We start from the raw sequence: 20,927 nt of genomic DNA, 5'->3' as shown, positions 1-20,927 counted from the left end.
TGCCTTTAACCAACATGTTTATTTTAACATATGTTATACTTTGCACAAGAAAGGAAAGAATTCAGTCCTTTGCATTCCTAAGTCTTTGAAGTGGGAAAACTCTTTAAGCTGTATGAGAGAAAAGTACACCTGGCTGGAAATTTAGTTTATGACATGCAAGACTGATTAAGGGGTAAATGCTCTTTTCCTGCACATATTTACAAACCTCCTGAGGATAGATGTTGTCTAATACTCTCATTTCTTGTTTCATCATTAACCAAAAACCATGCACAGGATTGCAAAAGGAAATAAACAGAAATCATTAAGCATCAATAAGCTATAATGGATTGTTAAACTTGGATAGTCGTATAGAGCATTAAGTCTAAATTGATATTTGAAACATTTTTATGAAAAACATCTGTCAGGATTGTATTGAGAGAGCCAGGATCCTGAAGACTTTGGGCAGAGGGGCTATAAGAAAATGTGAAAAACAACAGAAGTAGGCAGCACTCTATCAGGCACTGTTTCAGCAACTTAAGTACCATCTTTTCTCTAAAATTCAGCCCCGTAAACAACAATTGTCCAGTTAGATAGGATTTATCTTCGGATTTCAGATCACTGAGAATCAAGCTATTTTGTTTTGTTCATCATCACTAGTAGTGCTGACCCAGCTGAAGCATATTGGCACACTCTGGTAGTACCCTGGCTCAGTGTTGGTGATAATGCACAGAGCAAAGAGTGAAATCTTGCCCAAACTGTATTCCGGTGTCAGCAAGGCAGTGTGTATTCTGTGGGTGAACTAGGGGACCTGTGCAGAGCTCTAATGAATTCAGTGCATCTCTATAGGCACAGCAGACTACTCTCCCAATGTGTTGCAGGATCGGGGCTGAATCAGTAGTTCCATCAAATGTAATAGTTAACTGGATTTGCACTACTGTAACTGGCTTCACAACCAACTGGTTAATTTTCAGATCCCAGGATGAGGGTTTCTTTAATGAACTGAGTAAATTATATCTAAATGACTAACATACAAACTGGTTCACGTTTTAGAGTGCTGTAGACTCAGTCCTATAGATTCATGCAGTAGACACTGAAAGTAGGCACTGGCCCAAGTAGGACTGGGCTCTCCAATATACTTGTATAAGAGATTATGATTACAATCAAGGAAATGGTCTTCATTTCCTGCAATTCTGTACAGTTGTCACAATATCTTGTAAAATGTTGTCTCTATTTTCCCTAGTAACCTAGAAGGGAGACAAAAATAAAATTAACATATTATGATTTGGTTTACCCTTTGAATAGCCACCTTTGATTTTTTTTCTCCTTGCTAAAAATAAAGTCCAGTATCTATTTCCATGTTGGGAGAGAAACAACTCTGTGAAACATCCACTTTTTCCTGCTACCTGCAGCAAAATAAGTAATGCTGCTACACCCAAAAACTTATGTAAAAAACTGTTAGAATAAATCTGTAAAAGTACTGCAAATACAAGTGATATTTTCCATGATTATTCATTTGTGATTGACTGACAGAAATCATTCATAAAACCACCACTCTTTCTCCATTACTACGATTCAAGATACTTTAAACCATTCACATACTGTCTTCAATATTTTTCTGTCTTCAATATTCAACAGAATTCTATTTCAACAAGGCTGAATTCTATGTCAACCATCCCTACATTGAAGAATTAAAACAAGCTCTTAATTATTAGGTAATCTTGCTTTGATGCTGAATAGCTAGGTTTCTCAGAGTACTTGGAGAATTAAAAAAAACTAGTTTAGGAGTTATGATAGCTGTGTTGGTTCCAAGTTGTTAGAGACACACAAGATGCGTGAGGTACTGTATCTTTTATCGGATGAATTTCTGGTGGTGAAAGACAAAAGCTTTTGAGCTTTCACAGAGCTCTTCTTAGGTTCAGACCTGAAAAAGAGTTCTGTGTAAACTCAAATGCTTGAGTCTGTCACCATCAGAAGTTGGTACAATAAAAGATCTATTACCTCATGCACCTTGTCTTAAAAAGTTTAGGAGCCTTTTGAAAGTGCAAACACCACTGCACAGAGTTGATCAATTCTTATGTCTGTACAATTGTTGGGTTTTAAGAATGTAAGGACTAATAATTGTGCACATGCAAATGTTTTCATTCAGATGTGTATGTACAAAAGTACTTGTGCCAGCACAAGTGAGGACATCACAAATAAGATCTGACCTCACTAAAGTCAATGGGAAGACTCCAATTGACTTCAGTGGGTCCAGAATTTATCCCTTGGACATAGGTGCAATAACTGGATCAGATCATGTTCTACCTACTCCGGTATCTTGTCTTGGATGGTGGCCAGCACTAAATGCTTTAGGGACAGGCAGAAGAAATCCCAAAGTGGGCAGATGCAGGATCATCTGTCCCCAATAAAGGCTCAGTGTAAATTAAGACAGAACCTCATGCTTTAGGGCTTAAACCAAACCTATATCTCTTCCAAAACAACATTTTTTGCTGAAATAAAGAGTAACTCTGGATATATTTTTTATACATATAAACATGTTGGTAATGTCATAATCTGCTACTACCTACAATAAATGAAGCCATATGCAATTGCGGGTAACATATGTGAACCAGAAGAGACACAGACAGTTAGGAATGAGACATAATACTTTCAGTTTTAATTCCAGAGAGCAAATACAATAATGGGCAATTGAAAGTGACATGGAAAACTGGAGGGAGGGAGACTTCTTTAATGTATTTAATTTACTGATCAACACTGAGTAATAAACACATGCAGTGCATGGCACTCAAAAGCGTAGTCATGGGCTATTTATCATGGGACATAAGGTACAGTAAACACAGGTAAGTCAGATGCCACAGTCATACAGTAAATGCCTTGACTTCACCTATTATCTTGACTTTCAGGTAACCGACCGAACATGTAAAATAGCAATATCCATTTAAACAGTTTAAAATGCCTATGTAGCTAAAGCTTGTATGTACATATATGCAGTAAGAAGTTATCTAAATTGAGAATAGTGGCAAGCATATTGTACAAATTGAGAAATCTTCATGGTTACCTTGCAAGATTTTTCATACTTATATTCTGCTCTTCCTAACCCCCTCGTGATGGTCTAGTCCTGGGATTTAGGCTGACTTCCAGACAACATGTAAGGACAAAACCTCCAATGTGTATGTTATATATTAAAAATGTCCATGTTTAGTCAGAGCTGAAAGTGTTTATGGAGATCAGTGTTACAAAGTATATGGGTAAGACAGAAGAACACACCACCAAGATCCCAAGGATGCAAGAATACTATGGAGTCCATTAGCCCAATGAAAAGACAGGTCCACTCAGGGAAAGATCAACTTGCAAAAAATCTTTATTTGGAGCCCTTTCCTTTTCTGAGCAAAGGAAGAAAAATGGGAAACAAGTGAACTAAAAAAAAAATCCATATTCCTCAATACTCTTATCAAAATAAACTGACACAGATGGATCAGGAACATCTTGGGCATTTGACTTTAATGATTTTGTGTCTGGTACCTCCAATTTTACTAGGTACATTACAAATAGGATTTGACATGTAGTGACCAGATGCCATGAAAACCAAATGCAAGATAACTATATCAAGAGCTGAAGCCCAAGGAAAGGAAGCGTCGTGTTGTTTAAAAAAACAAAATCAAGAAAACGTTGCAACGGAAGGGACAAGGTGAAAATTAGAAAGGGGAAATGGTGCTTTCAGTAAACAATATAAGTGTGGGGCTTAGAAAAAGATCAGGTTCTGCAGGATGATTTTAGAAATTAAAAATACCCCTCTGATAATGGGTGCTTTTTATTCCACCAGTGAAAATATACTTCTAGTAAACTGAATTTATGCAGAATGATGCATGGACAGTTCATAAAGATGATGAATGAACAGTGCATAAACACTCTTATTCCATGTCATACAGAAGCTGATTGAATACATGGGAAAGAACATGCATTATTTATAATCCAAAGATGTTAACTTGCTCCTACTCTTCTGTGATGCAGTGGATTTGCACCATGCTTCAATTGCCCTGATGTATGAGCATGATATATTTTTCCACATTGAAACCTACTTATGGACTCTTGTCTGCTTTTTTTTTTTAAACACAACTGGAAACCCAAACTTCACTAGTGTATTCTTCACAAAAGCAAGAGAAAAAATGTAAGGAGAAAATAAATGTAAGCCAGCTTCGGAGTATAACCTGGGCATCTGTGCTATGTATGATATTCTATCTATACAGAGAGACTGTGTCTACATTGGCACCCTTTTCCGGAAAAGGGATGCTAATGAGACACTTCAGAATTGCAAATGCCGCGGGGGATTTGCATGAACATGGCTGCCGCTTTTTTCCAGCTCGGGGTTTTGCCGGAGAGAAGTGCCAGTCTAGACGGGATCTTGCGGAAAATAAACCCTTTTCCGGAAGATCCCTTAATCCTACTTTCCGCAAGATCCCGTCTAGACTAGCGCTTTTCTCCGGCAAAACCCCGAGCCGGAAAAAAGCGACAGCCATGTTCATGCAAATGCCGCAGGGGATATTTAAATCCCCTGCGGCATTTGCAATTCCGAAGTGTCTCATTAGCATCCCTTTTCCGGAAAAGGGTGCCAATGTAGACACAGCCAGAAAGTTCTAGAGAGCTAGACAGTGAGGGTGGACCATCCAGCATTGTCACTGGGAAGATGTAGTTCCCTCAGAGCTGGAGCCATTCAACAATACAAGATAAGCTCTTTGGGGGGCAGGGACAATCTTTTTTTTTCCTTTTCTGTGCTTGTTCAGCACCTGGCACGACAGGTTCCTGACTGATGACTAAGGCTCCTAGATGTTATGCTAGAAGAAGAAATTACCACCACCACCAATACAAAACCACTCTGATTATATAAGAGTTTCATACTTAATACATCCCAAATGCCCATTTGCTACGAGCGGCACTACACCCACTTAAAGCAGCAAAGGATCGAATCACAAAAGGGCAATGATGGTGCAAGTAAAAACAGCACCCTTTGCATGCTCAGCTATGGCCATCGGAACTCCTATTAAAAGATATGGAACAACTATGCCTAATTCCTCAGTAAGTCACCACGGAAGACAAAAGTAGTCTAGAGCTACCTGTCTACCTGTACACTTGGAGGTACAAACTGCTCCATGCCACAAACCAGCAAGAAATGATTGATGCTGCTTTTCTGTGCAAGAGCTGCAGGGGTACTTCAAATCCTCCCCCATGCTATGGCCATTCAAGAATGGAGATGGGGAGCTAATGCTTAAAGTAGCCAGCAAAAACACCTGCATCGTCAGACAGCTTCAGATCCAGCTTCATGCACAAATGTGAACCAGCAGGGAAGGAACAGGTATCTACCTCTTAATGTGCAAGATACGTTCATGTTAACATGCAAGGCAGATAGCCTGCCAGATGACGCTTCAGTACATTAGACCCTTGTGACTTGGGAACCATCACAATCGGTTACATATCTCATCTCCCGCATGTGAGCTAATCGATTGAGTAAACAATTTTCCATAGAATGAGAACAGTATATCATGATCATACCACTGTAAACAGACTGCTGGCTTTCTCAGAGAACATGATACAGTTGTCTACACTCTAGACCCAGTAAAGGCAACAAAAATTCCATAACTTCAAGAGTGAGAGCAGATGGCCTAGTATTGAGAAGTCAGCAGAGGCATAGGTGGAGTTGGCATAATTGATGCTGTGATCCTAGCAGTGAGGAAGATGTAGCCTGTTACCACATGTGGTCTACTTCTCTGGATTTTAAAGTGAGCAGTCACTAAAGCAGGGGGAGGCAATAAGCGGCCAGGACGCTGTTCACCAGGGTTAGCCCCTGGCAGGCCACCAGCTGATTTATCTACCTGCGGACACACAGGTGAATAAAGCTTCTGGCTCATTAATGCACACACTGGTTGATGACTAGCAGATGAAAGTGGTGATAGATAACTCACCATGGAGGCTGCAGGGACAGGATACAGATTCTGATGTGATGCAGAAATGGTCAATGGCATGACCGTGTCCTTATTAGGAATATATCCAAGGGGGCGGGGGGAGGGAGAACGATCAAATCCCATTAGTATAATTTCACACAACCACATAATATTTGACAATTAAAGTGAATATTCTGGGGAGCTGCCTGGCATAGTAAGGCAGACATTTCATAGTGATTTAAAGAGCACAGACTAAGATCATGCAGCATATTAAGTAGCACCAAAATAACTTTTTCCTTCATCATGTATTCAGTTTTAATTACGATGTATACAAAATATAGTAAGCACTCATAACTTATATCACTAATCATGAACTATAATACAGTAGTATCTATTTGCACGGTGTATTGCATTGATATATTCTCTCTGTGCATCCTAATTTTCTGACAAGTCACAATTATTATTTTTTTGTAGTTCATAAGGATCTAGTGTTCTGTTCTCGAAATATGGTCTAATTCTGTGTGCTAGTTTTGGTTAATATGAAGCACAAAATTAAACTGCAGGCAAGAGATCAATTTAATGTTTTGCTTGTTTTGTTAAACATCTAGCATATTTCTGGATGCTTAATAAACAAACCTCTTAAACTGATATTTCTATAAGGAGACACCACCACAACTGTTAAGATACGAATTTGAAAATTCGTCTACACTTAATTGCAGCGTCTTAAAGTGCAGTTCTAATCTGATCATTAGGGATCATAATAATGGACTCCACGTTGTTGTGTCTCCATGGCTCCCGATAAAGTATGCTCCAATTACAATGCTCCCATCTTTCTTCTCTAATTACCAATCCTGCAAACTCCGCATGAGTTCATTGTCAAGCTAGGTTCTTTTCTTCTCACACATCACTGGCAGCAAAGCTTCTGCAAGTCAGTTTTCAAACATGAATTATACTGGAAAGCAAGAATGAATGCTGATCTGGCACTTTCACACCATGGTGATGGGAGCTATAGAAACAACAATACTAATATTACTTCCACAGGCCCATTCATGCACTCTTTAGTTCTCTGGTGAGAGTCTGCCAACAAGAGTGCCCATTTTGTGTGTGTGTGTGTGTGTGCGCGTGATGTGAACATCTACCCAATAAGAACTCAACAAGGACCATTTCATTCATTTCTCTAGGGCTATCCAACAGGCATTCACTGATGGCATTCAAATAGAGCCAGATTCACAATGGTGACCTAAAAGTGAAAGGCTCCTTAAAAATCCTGAAGATGACTTACGTTGAACACCTTCACATCCTTTCGACTTCTTATTTCCTCCACAAGACCCAATGGCTTGCCTTTAGGTATTGGTATAGTTCCAAGAATCGTGGTCCTTGAACTAGTCAGAATTTGGCGAACAGCTTGGATGAACGATTGGCTGAAAAGTTCCATTTTACCAATCTCATCTATTATGTATACTTTTTTCTCTGTGTCACCGTCAAGATCAACCTATAGGAAAGATACACAAATGGATTAAAAATAGAAAGAAATCAAGACTGAAGAGCCACTCTTCTTCGTTGAAGAAGTGTCAGTTCAGAAGTAACTGAACTGAAGTAGAGCTAGAGCAAAAGGGCAGGAAAGGTAGTCCAGTCACTAAGGATGTCAGCAGCCAGTGAGTCTATTACCTAACAAAGCAACAGGATCCCAAATGGAAAAAAAGGAAGAGCCAACAGTTTTTCTTTGACTGAGATTTGCAGTTTTAGGGAAGCAATTACCACATGGCGCAGTTCCACAATCTTATGAGTTATTTTTCCTAGCATGTGAGTAGCACAGAAGCTTTGAAGATGTAGTATGTTGTTTTTAGTTTTGTGACGTAGGTTCTTTTGGAGAAAATTGTTGGAAACAGTAGGAGAGTTTGCTCTCCAACTCAGTTTCTCTAACTAGAGTCAATTTTTGGTGAAGAGTTGCTTCCGATGAACAAATCATTAGTGGGTTAAGATTTTAGAAAGAGAATGTCTGCATGGGGTTTGTGACTACCCTTGTTCATGAACTGGTGTGTATAATATAAATAAGTTACAATAAGAAAATATTCAGACTCCAAGTCATTGATTTCTTCTCCCAAGGAAACGGACTTTTAAGGCCTCAACATCTGCTACTGCTTTGCAGAAATGTGATAGTATTTTTGCACATCAGCTACTGTAGTTAAGTCTGAGGGGCAGTAGGTCTTCAAAGCTGCATTCACACCCACTGCACCCACAAAACTCTGCATTTGCATGGGTCAGCAGATAAATACACTTACAATTAAGGCAGGGGTAACCAAACTGGTATGCATGCCACTGGTAGTACAGGAGTTTGACGCTTCAGCCATTCACTTTACAACCATTTTTAAGATGGCGCAAACCAATAAAGTACAGAAATCTGACAAGCTACAGATTAGATGAAAGCACGTTCACCACCCTCTTCTGAGGCAATTAACTGAAGAATCAAATTCTATTATGTATGTAAGCAGCAAATCAACCCAAGTCAAAACTTCCCTGTTAATCCAGCTCTGAATGTAACTTAAGGAGAAACCCATCTACATGTCCCTTGTGAAGATAGAAAATGTCAGTGTCTACGAAAACGGATGCACTACATAATGTTTTTCCTAAAACCTTTCAGAGCTGAGTCCTTACAGATGTCTGACTCCCAACAGGGTGGGACAGTTGTATCTAAAACTCCTTTACAGATCAGTGAACTGAAAAAAACAGTACCTGCTACCAGGAAAGTGCTAAGAAATGGAGCTGCTTCTTTGTACAAAATCCCCAGTCCCTTCAGGATAAGTTTCCAAAGCCCCAATCAGAACCCATTTTAGCATCCACTCTCCTTCCCAGTGAAGTCAGTAGGAGCTAGCCCATAGAGTCTAAGCAGTCCCACAAATATGTTAAATAGCATACATCTGTTTCAAGATGTTTTGTGATCAAAGCAGACTAACATAAACTTGAGACTGACATTCTACATTTTCCAGTAAATTATAGTGGGGCTTTGGTACTCAAGAGACTAATATCTGACATATTTTGCTATTTCTACAAACCATCCATTAAAAAGGACCTTGACTACCTGGCATATGCTGCTGTCCCATAGTTCCTACAAAAATATTAATGTGATCCCTGTAGATTTAATGGTAACCATCTAAGATTATTTGTATTATTACAGAAGGGTGGCACGTTAGTAGAAATATAATATCTATCCCTCTTTAATTCTTATACTTCCACTTTACTTCACCTACTCTTATTTTCCACTGATCTCTTCCTATGCCAAGCTGATGCTGTCCTTCCATTTCACACTATTCTCTTCCCATTGTGTACCATGCATAGCATTGGTGGGCCACTAGACAGTTTGCTGACACTGACCATCTGCAGGCATGACCCTCTGCAGCTCCAATTGGCCAGGACTGGCAAACCGCAGCCACTGGGAACTGCCGGGGTCATGCTGACAAAGTCAACATCATCAATATTTCTCGCAACCCGCTAGTGGATTACCCTGATGGGCCGCAAGCTACCCACCACTGACCTATAGGTAAGACCCTGCTCCCACTGAATCAATGGGACTTTTGCTACTATTTTCAACAGGAGCAGGAAATTCTCCAACTCCTTTCTACCGTTCATGCTCTTTCACACATTCACATAGCTCCACTATGCTTGTGAGCAAAGTGAATATTACTTGATTTCTTTTAGTACGATCTCTCTTTGAATGTATAGAATCATAGAACACTAGAACTGGAAGGGATCTCGAGAGGTCATCAAGTCCAGTCCTGTGCCCCGATGGCAGGACCTAGTACCAGGATAGATGTCTGTCTAACCTGCTCTCAAATATCTCCAGTGACCAACCTCCCTAGGCAATTTATTCCAGTGTTTAGCCACCCTGTTTTCCTAACATGCAGCCTAAACCTCTCCTGCTACAATTTAAACTCATATTTTTAAATCATCAGTTATATAATCCTTTAAGTATACTAAGTGCAGCCCTTGTTTAGTGAGGACTTTTCCCCCAGATTAAGTTTACTGTAAATCAGGCTTCATTTTTAAATTAAAAAAAAAATCTGTAAATGTTACTGATGTCCTCTTTCCCCTTTGTCCTCCTACCCCCTTCAAATTCCTTCAATCCACTCCTTCTTGCCACACAGTTGAATAATTTTTCCTTCTCCAAAGTGTTAGACAAAATAATCTCAATCTCATTTTTGTTTCCTATCTAGTCTGTTTTCCTGTCCTCTTCAGAGGTCTTGCAAAATTCTCTTCTCCCTAGCCTGACTTGCTTTTAGCAATGTAATGAAATCACCATCAAAAAGATTTCTCTAGTAGTGGTCTCAGCAGCTGTTGCACTGTTTACTGGAAGGTGCTGACAAAAGATCTGTTTTCGTTTAATTTAGGAGCAAGAGGTGGTAGAGCAGCAATTCCAGGAAGGACATTATCTGTTGATGACTACAAGCACAGTATCTGATGGGTTACCACCTATCTACCTCACATGTGATTTAAATACATTTCAGATAGCATGTGAAGGGAAGGAAAGAGGAGGATGTAACACAAAGGAACACACACATTGGACTACTCTTCATTGAAATACACTTCAGACACTTGGTTGTGCAAGTTTTGTCACCAATACATTTCATAAGTGAAGAAACATTGTTCCCATTACTCTGTGTATGGAGCCTGGAAAGAGAAATTATAAAAACCAATGTTGGCAACACTTGTACTATGGAACGTGCCTTCCGTAGAAAACATCTAGAATCTGACATACAGCAACAGAGGTCCTACTCTGATATACCCAGAATGCTCTGCAAGCAGCACTGGACTGATCCTCAAGTTACTATCAACATTAGTATCAGTAACTGAAGATGTACCAAGTCTGCAAGTTTTTTGCAACTAGGTTAATTAAAAGAGAGAAAGATTAAGACCAAACAAACATTGCTTCCACTTGAAACATTCTTTCCACATTCAGAGGAAAAGGAAAGCTAGGAAAAGTGGATCACAGCAAGCAAGATAACAGGTTCTGGTCCTGGTCCAAGCTTCCTTTCTTGAGACTCCATGGGAAATCCTCCATCGGCATTCTCCAGAAGAAACGAATACATTTTGTGGGTGCAAGACTGAACTGAAACAGCTGTTCACCCCAGCAAACTCTGCTGCTGAATCCTCCAATATCCAAGACTGTGGTTCCCTGCCACAGCTGATAACAGTGCAGCCTTAAGGGTGCTTCTATGATGTGTGTATTGCCAGAGTGATGGTGGATCAGAAAGAACGGTTTTGATGAGCGAGGCAAAGGGGTCTCCAGAAAGTCACACAGATCACAGGAGACTGCTCTCTCCCTTTCAGGACCTGCAGTGAGTGCAGGACATCCAAACCTAAAACAGAAGTCATTATGGCTACCCAACAATTTTAACCTATCAAGCCTTCTGATAACACTCTGTTCATTATACTTGCTTTGCAGAAGGTTTCAAAGGATACTTACATTTCTCAGCACAGGAAGTACCAACTGCTCGAATGAAACCAGGTCTACTACATACTGTCCAACACGATATTCACGTTTTGTAGAAGAAGAATCAGAACTGAATTTACAAAATTAAAAAAAGTGAAAATAAAATTAACCACAAATTTGCCGTAATAGTTTTAGCTGTGCTGGCAGACGTGATTATCAGTTTCCCCGCTCTCTCCTCCCACAAAATCTACAGTGGATAAGCTACCGAAAATAGCTTTTTCTACTACTACATAGACACACTATTATAGGTTATTCACAATGTGATCTAAGTGTGATATTAAATATTATGTAGACGGATAACAGGGTGAAGAAGCCAAAGTTTTGCATGATGTATATGTCTAGTGAAGCAGGATTTATGTATTTTGTACCTCCTACCCAGTGATTTGAAATACGTGCCTCGTTAAAAACACAGTTATGGAATTTATGGGACAGTCAGTAGCTTGTTATAAACAGCTTATCTGAACTTATCTTCCTTGATTCAGAATCAACTGTTCTGTCTCTTAGAAAGTAATTGAGGAAGCAAGTTATTTTCCTTGCAACCTAAACAATAGTGGCTGGGATCATGAAACCAGCTTGCATGTTCTTTGTATGATGGGGATTCTGAGCCCATTCTGAAGTCAGAGAATCCAGCTGACTGATGCTCTGCAGCAGGGAGAAGACGGACAACCATTCTGAGCTGGTAGGATTTTTTAGGCTAACTTGGCAGAGATGCAAATGTTTGCATCAAGTGAAGGCATCATTCCAGAGAATCTAACAAAGAATGTGATCCTGAAAGCACGCTGCATGTGGAAATCCCACTGACTTCAAGGGGACATTTAAGGCATGAAGGTGTTTGCAGGACTGTCCCTAAAGCAGTAACCACCATAATCTATTAAAATAGCAGTACCCAAGTCTAGATAAAGCTCCTTGTCTCCCAGACAATGTGACAACATCAAATCCTATTCTCCTGCCGCTTTCTCTGACTTCCTGTGTGTAAAATCCATCAATAGTGACCCCAGAGGATTTTAAGGCTTCAATGGCTTTCTGGATCAATGTCGTCTTTCCAATCCCTAAAATAAGGAAGTGCCTGTTATTAGTGCAAGCAAAGCATAAAGCCTGGTTTTAAACTTGCCCATTCTGAGGCAGCAATCACATTTGGCAGACAGATGGCTGGCTACACACAATTTATACAGATTGTTGAAATCAGAAGTAAGAAAAACATTAAACCTTTTTATCCTGGAGAAGGGGGAAAAAAGGTTTCACATGACATTTTGAAGGTTTGTTGGCCTCTGTCATACGCAACCTCCCTTAATTCCAGTGCCATTTGTTCTCTTGTTGGCCAAAAGGTCTGAGTTCAACTCATCTTTAGAGTAAATGGTTAAAAATAACAATTCCCTATGGACCTGATTTTCACAGATGTTGAGCAACTGCAGCTCCCATTGGCTTCAGAGGAGCAGTGAGTGCACAGCTCATTGCTTCTGAAAATCAGGCCTGGGAAGACAAAATGACTTTGAAAATCCAAATGGATACCTCTCTGCATCTTTAGGCACCTAAATGCTTTTAAAAACAGGGCCAAATTCTATCATGTCTTGTACCACACAACCCTACAAGACATTACAATAATACAGATAATAATTATGCTAAGAGCCCTAGCCTTGTCCTACTACCACCTTGTGCTGAGTGCTGTACAAACAGAACAAGATTGCCCCAAAGAGCTCCCTATCTAAGGAATAAAGGTAGCAGTCACTTTTATCCTCAGATACTGGTTTAATCTACATTAGCATTTGCATGGGATTAGGCTAGGCAAGGTAAGAGGGTTTTTAAAACACTGTTGTACCAGCCACATATTATGGCAGTGAGCAATGTAAATGCCTGTATTTGACAGACCTATGTTAAATTCAATTTGTAAAACTGAACATCTTTAGACTGTCCCTTTAGTGAGATTTATACTAGATATTAAAAATGCTTTATGATAAACATAGTGTTCTAATCCAGTGGTCTCCAAAGTGGGGTGCGTGCATCCCAGGGGGTGAGCGAGACGATCAGAGGGGGTGCGCAAGACGATCCGAGGGAGTGCATGCCGCCACGCAACAGCTGAGAGGGAAGATGCCTGGTTCGCAAGACATCCGAGGGAGCGCATGTGCGGCGTGTTCAAACACCCGCGCAACAGCTGAGAGGGGAGATGCCTGGGCGTGCCATGACATCACGGCCCGGGACTTTAAAACTGTACGACCCAGCTCCAGGCTCGGCACATGGTCTGGGACCACGGAAGCAGCTGGGGCCGGGCCCGATCACAGATTCAAACTGGAAGGCTGGGGGTGGAGGTACGGGAAGAATAGGGGGAAGGGGTGGGAGAGGAAGGGGCTTGTGCTGAGGGGAGGAGGGCAGGTCAGAAGAAGAAAGGGGAAGACAGCATGGAGGAGAGACAAATGCCAGGGGGCCAAGTGGAGACAGTGAGGAAAAGGGCAGGAGGGGAGGTGTCAGTGGGAGGGGGGACAGGGTGATTCTGGGAGAGGAGGGGGAAGGGCATTGAGGACTAGAGGGGGTAGGGGGAGGTGCTGGGATAAGGCTTGAAAGAAGGGGTGGGCATGAGGAAGGTGGGGATGGAGCAAGGCATGTGTGAGGGCACAGGGGCATGAGGAGAACGGGGGCACAGGGTGGTGAGGGGGTGGACATCAGGGAAAAAGAGGGCAAAGGGGGCAGGGGCAGTGAGGGAAGAGGGAGACACCGAGAAGGTGCAGAGGTAAGGAAAGATGCAGGTGCCAGAGGATGCTGGGGGTGAAGCAGAAGGGCAGACACTTTCAAGGGAGGGACAGCACCAGAGGAGAGAGGCAGGGCAGGTGTATAGAGGGAGGTAGCTCACATGATCAGAGTGGGGCTACTGGAGGAGTGGGCACGGGGGAGAGAAGGGCTGGTGAAGGGGGGCAGGTCACAGGAGGGCTGAGGGTAGTGAGAAGGGCAGGAGTCAGGACAGCAGAGGAGGGTGAGGGTGATGAGGGGGCAGCAGGCATCAGGGGAGCTGATGGAGCAAGAGGAGGACACATGGCAGCAGAGGGAAAAGGTAGAGGTTTATACGATATTTATTAATAACTTGGGTGACACAGTGGCACATCCAAACAAGCCACATGAACCTGGTGCACAACACAAAAGTCATTCTGCTCATGGGCGGAAACTCTGAGGGAACACTTCCCCCAGCCTCTCTGCCCCCTTCGCCCCTAAGTTAACGTCACACACATTGGGTTAATGCAACTGCAGGATAGTTGCATGAGGGGAGCTTGGTGGGGGCCAAACTAATCCCTATTGGTAGGAGGATGGTGGGAAAAGTCCTTAGAGAGGGGTCACATGACACCTTTTACTTCTGGTCATGTGTCCATCTTACCCCAAGAGTGTTACCTCCTGAGGCCTGGCTAATGGGGTCAGGGGCGTGGTTAACAGCTGGTCAGGTGTGTGGCTAATGAGGGTCAAAGAGTAAATTTTAAAAAAAATTATAAATATGCATATACTGGGGGTGTGTACTCAAAAATTTTTTACTGATGGGGTGCATGATCAAAAAAGTTTGGAGACCACTGTTCCAATCCATTACTGGTTTTAATAATTACTTCTGAACTCAACAGCTTTACAACAGTTGTAAAAGATATTGAAAGAACTTAATGAGACTAATACCTGTACTTCATTATTCTCACTAATATACGCATTATGTTATGTTTACAGCTATTATGTTAATCTATGAAAAAACTAATTCCTTTAATTTTTTTGAAAAACCCAAGACGAAAAGATTTTTTAAAAGATCATTCATTTGAGATTAGTGGCTAAATCAGGTGCTCATATTCATCATTTCCTAGGAGTCAATATTTATGGAAATCTCCAATTAGCACCAGCAGTGGGATCAGCAGCAGTTCACAATACAGAGCAAACTGCAGGACAGATGATGCCAAAGTGACAATGAGCATTCAAATAAAAATAAAATGACTAGTATGGCACTGGCAGTATCAGCTTCTTCAGCACTCAGGGGCCTTGTCTACATGAAGCAAACTGCACTGATTTACCTAAACAGATTTTAAAATTGTAACTTGGTCATTTTAATTTAGTAGTTTACCAATACAAACTAAACTTATACAAACAAGAGTTAAACCAGTTACATTTATGTAGAGGAGGGAGGATTTCCTGCTTTAACTGGGTCAATTTAAAATCGTAGGTAGATAAATCACTGTAAAGGAAGTCTGTATAGCCTTAGGATCTTCAGGGGGCAGCCGAGTTAGTCTGTTACAGAAAAAACAACAAATGGTCTGGTAGCACTTTATAGACTAACAAAACACGTAGATGGTATCATGAGCTTTCATATTTCCAACTCATAACTCTGGTCATCTGAAGAAGTGGGCTGTGCCCACGAAAGTTCATGATACCATGTACAGCCTTAGGCACTCTCCAGACACAAGCGGTTTGATTGCCTCACCATCTTGCCTCTTCCGTAGTTATTTATACTGTGCAAAGTGGGCATAAGTGCTACCATTCTCACCTACCAGCATTTTATGCTCACTCTACACAAGTATAAACAACTACAGGAAGCATAAAGCAGTGGAGAATTAGGCCTACATAATCTCACTTTTTGAATTTGATAGCTAAGCTATAAAAATTGTTGGTTTATTAATTAAACTTATAACAAAAGAACAACAGTATTTCTGTCTGTTTTACCTCAACAATAATCATATTGCCTTGCAGCAATAAAGCATTCAATCTTCTTCAACTCATTTGGGTTCCAATTACCTCCTCAAAATAGAAGGACAATGATTTTGCAGTATAAATGTAAATTAAATTGAACAAGCTAACTCATTAAAATTAACTTACAGAAATATTAATGTTAAGGAAATTACTAATGCTTGTAGTTTAATTGATGTGGGCTTAGAATTTATCAAGACCCCCTCCAACACAAAAATAGTGGTCGGAAGTCTATTTATGGTCTCGATTTACTGAATTCAGTCTTTCTAACCCAAATAGCAGACAACCAGAAAGCAGATCTGCAATACTGCCTATTATTTGAAAAAGGACTGGGTTAATTGAAAAACAATTGTTATACTTGTACGTAGGCACGTTGGTGGGTGCTTCAATGAAGAATGAGAAATCAATGTAATCATCGTTTAAAAAAAAACCCTCTCCTTTACGCTGACTGGGGGGGGGGGGTGGGGGGAGTCCAGTAGAGAAACAGCTGTCCTGCACGCGGGGATTTCTGCACCCGTATAAATGACCGATTTAGTTACAGCGGTGCTACTACAGTTGCAATCGCAGTGAGACGGCGGAAACTCAGTCTGGAAACTAGCCACAGAGGCTGCGTACGTGCATCTGCGGGGTGGGCAGTAACATGCCGGGGAGGTTGCCCCGGGGCTCGGGAGGGAGGAAGAGATCACGAGGGGGGCTGGGGGCGGCGGCAGCTGAGCGCTGGGGGGGGGAGGCTGGCTGCAAACCGGAGGCGCTGCGCCCCCAGCAGGCGCCCGGCCGCTCCCGGGGCGGGGTTACCTGGGGCTCCGGTGAGGAAAACGTGCTTGGCCATGGTGAGGGGCCAGGCCGCGCTGCACAAGCCTGTCACACGGGCCCGGCGCTGCTGCCGCTGCTGCTTCCTTAGCAGGCCCCGCCGCCCCTTCCGGCCCGGGCTGGCGCCAGCCTTTCCCGCCCCGCGGGGATTGATTGATGCCGCGGGACCCGGCCACAGGCCAAGTGCAGCGCTGGGGCTGCGGGAGCCCGGCAGGTGGGAGGGGGCACTCCCGTGAGGGAGACGCTTCCCTGGGGTGCGGCAGACCGTGGGGGCGCCTGGGTGTGTTGCCCGCTGTTTCTAGGGTTGCCAGATGCTTGAAACAAAAATACCGAACACCCCCACCACCCAAAAAAGGGAAAAAATTCTGATGAAAGGGAAAAAAAGGAGGGGGGGGGGAAACAAAGTTGTTGAGCAAAGAAAACAAGCAAACAAAAAAAGGGACTCCAAGGACTTAAGCAAAAAACAAAAAAAAATAGCATTAAAACAGCATGTCCCCTTTAAGAGTGAGTGCAGGGATAGGAACAGGGGAGTGGTTGAGCACTAAGACCGCATTTTGTGCCAGCAGCCTTGGGGAACCAGGTAAGCATGGGGACAGGGGGTTGGGGGTGTTGGGGAGCAGGTGCTGAGTGTTTGTAGAGTTGGCAGGTGTCCGGCACTTTCGCCTCTTGGCCAGGGAAAGATTCAGAAAATATCGGATATTTCAGGTGTCTGGTATTCTCTGAATTTTTTTACTGGACAGGAGGTGAAAATACCAGACTGTCTGGGTGAATACCAGACACCTGGCAACCCTAGCTGTTTCCCTTAAGTGCCCCAGCCGTGGGGTGCCCTTCATCACGCAGGACACTGCCTGCATTAAGCAAGAACAAGTGAGCTGTCTGAGCCCTTGTGGCTGTTGGAAAAAAAACATTGAGTTCTTGATGTCACCGGGTGTTGGGTCCCTACTAGGATTTCACCAAGGTGCCAATTGCTGTCTTTGTTACATACCTTTAAAGACTTGGCCCTCTGCTTGTCGGAACACCTGTCATTGAGAGGAGTCAGTCAAGCTGAGTCAGTCCCCACTTTTCAGTGAGAAGGGGCTAGGGACAGGGCATCTCACAGAGAAGTCATTACCTTGGTCATATGCTTGTCCTTTGCCCTAGCACAGTGTTTCTGAACCTTTTTTTTTTTTTTTTTATAAAGTACTCCTTTTAAAAAAATTATAAGTATCACCAGTCCCTACACTTTTAAGACACATTTTTTTGCTACCATTGCAACACATTTGTTTAAACAATTTAATTGTAGCTGGACAGGCGATGAATTTTTGGGGTGTGAAAAGCAGAAAAATAATAAAGCGCTATAAAAAGTAAAACAAAACTTCAGCTTTCTCCAAAATGCAGATGTGTTGACCACCCCCACAACCCGCCAGACTTCTCTCAAGTACAGTACTACTTGTACCACAGGTTGAGAAACATTGCTCTAGTAGGCTCTGAATTTGGTGGCCTTGAAAGCAACTGCAAGGTTAATCTGTTTCCCTAAGTTTTTCAAGGAGAGTGTGGGAAGGACATAACCTTGATGGGGAGAAATTAAGGTGAGAGTGATGGGTGAGGTGGGTTTTATTGTGGTTAGTGCGATCTGTTGATTTCTCTGAATGTGTTTGGGGCAGGCGCTTGTCATACATGGAAATAGATAAAATATTCCCACATGCCATGCCGCAAGCCAGTCACTTTAGAGTTTTCTTTGAGAAAGTCCACTGGTTGAGTTCCAAAGATCCCCTAGCTTTGTTATCTGTAACAAAGTTGAATACAATAGGCTCTTGGAAAGCTGAACTAACTGGGTCACAAAAGAAAAAAATGAATTTGGAATTCTAAACAAAGGCTCTGATGGACTATACTCACTTCCCAAAACACCACATGTGTTTGACCTCATTATTTGTGCTGAAGAGAGGAAGATTTGTAGTAGAACAAAGGGATGGGGATGCCAGTCAGGAGTGAAGTGTATTGGCAAAACTCTGCAGAAATCTACACAGTACTTGCTGGCACTATGCCTGCTCATGGTGTTATGTTAGTCTTCTCTTTCATAAGCACCAAAAAGAATACCTAAAATACTCACATAGCAAAAGGCTGACACATTCTCTATAGTGCTTGCTTTCAGCAGAAATGCTCTCTTTCAGTTCACTGCCTCTATCACATCTTTGTTTTAAATGCGTCATTGTTCCACAATTTAATGGTGGTTCATCATTTTTATGAAAAGTACTGAGAGTATTCATTTTTTAGCTTCAAGAACCATAGATCAGCAAGAGAAAAGTACATTGTGGTGGACAGCTATTTCCATTATTTAAAAAAATATTTTAGATGTGTACATTACGCGTGGCCACCCTTGGCTGGGTTTGTACTATTGCTAGGATAACGAACAGCCTCTTTTCTAGTTGCTCTTTCTACCTCTTTAAGGGTACACTATTTCTTGAAAGGTCAGTTAGGAATGGGGTCCATATGGAATGCTGGGTCATCTAAAAATGTGATAGATACAAGTTATTATAGTGTATAATAGTACTCTGCACTTCTGTGGCTCCTGCTTTCTGAGGAACTCAAAGTTCTTGCCAAACGCTAATAAAATGAGGGTCAGCACTTATACGAGAGAGGTGGTATTATCCCCATTTACAAATGGGACAACTGAAGTAGAGAGAAAGTGTGGGGATGCGGGAGAGATGTTAAGTAAGTTGCCAAAGGTCTCACGAAGAAGTCAGTGCCGGAGAGGGGAATAAACCCTAATAATCAGTTGACTGTTCTCTCTACCAAGTCACATGCTCAGCATGTCTATATAGCAAACGAAAAAACACAGCTGAGGAGAGTCACATAGCCTGGGTCAACTGCTTCAGGCTCCTGCTACAACAGGGCTACAATTTAATACCAGGGTAGGTGTTCCTGAATGGGCTAGAAGTCGAATTCCTTGCTGGGGTTCAGAGCTCAGGCTGCAGCCTGAATGGGAATGCCTACATGACTATTTTTAGCCTCACAGCACAAATCTGACTTAATTGACTTAATCATAAGTGCTACTATGATTTTACAGTGTAGATGGATCTCAATTAAAATTACTGTATTCTTAATGCCCTTCCTTATATAACTCCATTAATATCATTACAAGCAGTGAGTAGTAGCACTGCTGAAATACACAGTCAAATGAAAACAGAACAGCCACTGAGAGAAATAACCAGTGAAGACAGTTCCGTGGAAAGAGAGTCGTGGTAGTTTGCATGCTTCAAAAATGTCTTGTTTTCAGCAGTAGATGATGTGGTGTTAGACATCCTGCTTAGTCTAAAGAACCAAAGAAAACATTGCACTGGTAGTAGACCGTTTACACAAAACAGTCCATTGTAATAAAAACACAGTTTTGTATCCAGAACGTATTGTGATTAATATTAGTGTGTGTGTAATGTTAAATTCTTTCAGCCCACTGGCTGGCTTCCAAGTCAAGCCACATAAAGAGATCCAGATAATGCTTCCCTCCCACCCCACATGCTGTTTTCACTAGGTCTTCTAAATCAGCTTATTTTAGCATTCCAGCATTGCCTAGGGAGACTTTAACATCTATTGGTATTATGTGGCAGAATCCTTGATTTTCCTTCACTATGTTTTGAGAGCAAATTTGGGCTAGATCCATAAAGATGAATTAGGCTCAGAATTGCAGAGTCTAATTTTAGACTTGCTGTCACCCAGTGGAATCAACAGCCTGCAATTAGGCATCCAGGTTCCTCATATAATGCATGGGGAGCAAGAGGAATTTAAGAATGAGATTCACAAAGACGGGCAAGTTGAGTAAAGAGCCAGAAATAGAAGATGCTGAGGAGAGGCTTTAGAGGGAATTAGACATATACCTCTGCATGGGATTTGCAGCCATGAAATGTTTGGTGGGTCCTTTTTTTGGAGGACAAAAAAAAACACAGCTGAGGAAGAACTGTTCTGCTTTTTATCTTATAGCTCAGTAGTTAGAATACTCACCCAAGATGTATGAAATGCAATTAAAGTCCTGTTCTTATAGAACA

At 41.9% G+C, this 20,927-nt stretch overlaps 1 protein-coding gene across 1 annotated transcript; it reads right to left on the bottom strand.

The window, feature by feature from the left end:
• On the bottom strand, positions 1-17,149 carry NTPCR (nucleoside-triphosphatase, cancer-related). Its single transcript, XM_075924755.1, has 5 exons — positions 16,894-17,149; positions 12,290-12,452; positions 11,377-11,473; positions 7,198-7,407; positions 1-1,223 (listed from the first exon to the last, which is right to left on the bottom strand). Exons 1-5 carry the CDS (start codon positions 16,925-16,927, stop codon positions 1,155-1,157), a joined length of 573 nt encoding a protein of 190 aa, XP_075780870.1. The 5' UTR covers positions 16,928-17,149; the 3' UTR covers positions 1-1,154.
• Positions 17,150-20,927: the final 3,778 nt, after the last annotated feature.

Source organism: Pelodiscus sinensis, chromosome 3 (genome assembly GCF_049634645.1).
Source record: "Pelodiscus sinensis isolate JC-2024 chromosome 3, ASM4963464v1, whole genome shotgun sequence".
Classification (NCBI taxonomy): domain Eukaryota; kingdom Metazoa; phylum Chordata; order Testudines; family Trionychidae; genus Pelodiscus; species Pelodiscus sinensis.
This window is presented reverse-complemented; position numbering and strand designations above follow the sequence as displayed.

Excerpts from the sequence above, each read along its gene's own strand:
- NTPCR (XM_075924755.1), bottom strand. The coding sequence starts at position 16,927 with ATGGCCAAGCACGTTTTCCTCACCGGAGCCCCAG. Across the intron at positions 11,474-12,289 it reads GGAGCTTTATCTAGACTTGG|TTCTGATTCTTCTTCTACAA; the intron begins GTACTGCTATTT and ends TTGTAAATTCAG. Across the intron at positions 7,408-11,376 it reads TACTTCCTGTGCTGAGAAAT|GTTGATCTTGACGGTGACAC; the intron begins GTAAGTATCCTT and ends TCTTTCCTATAG.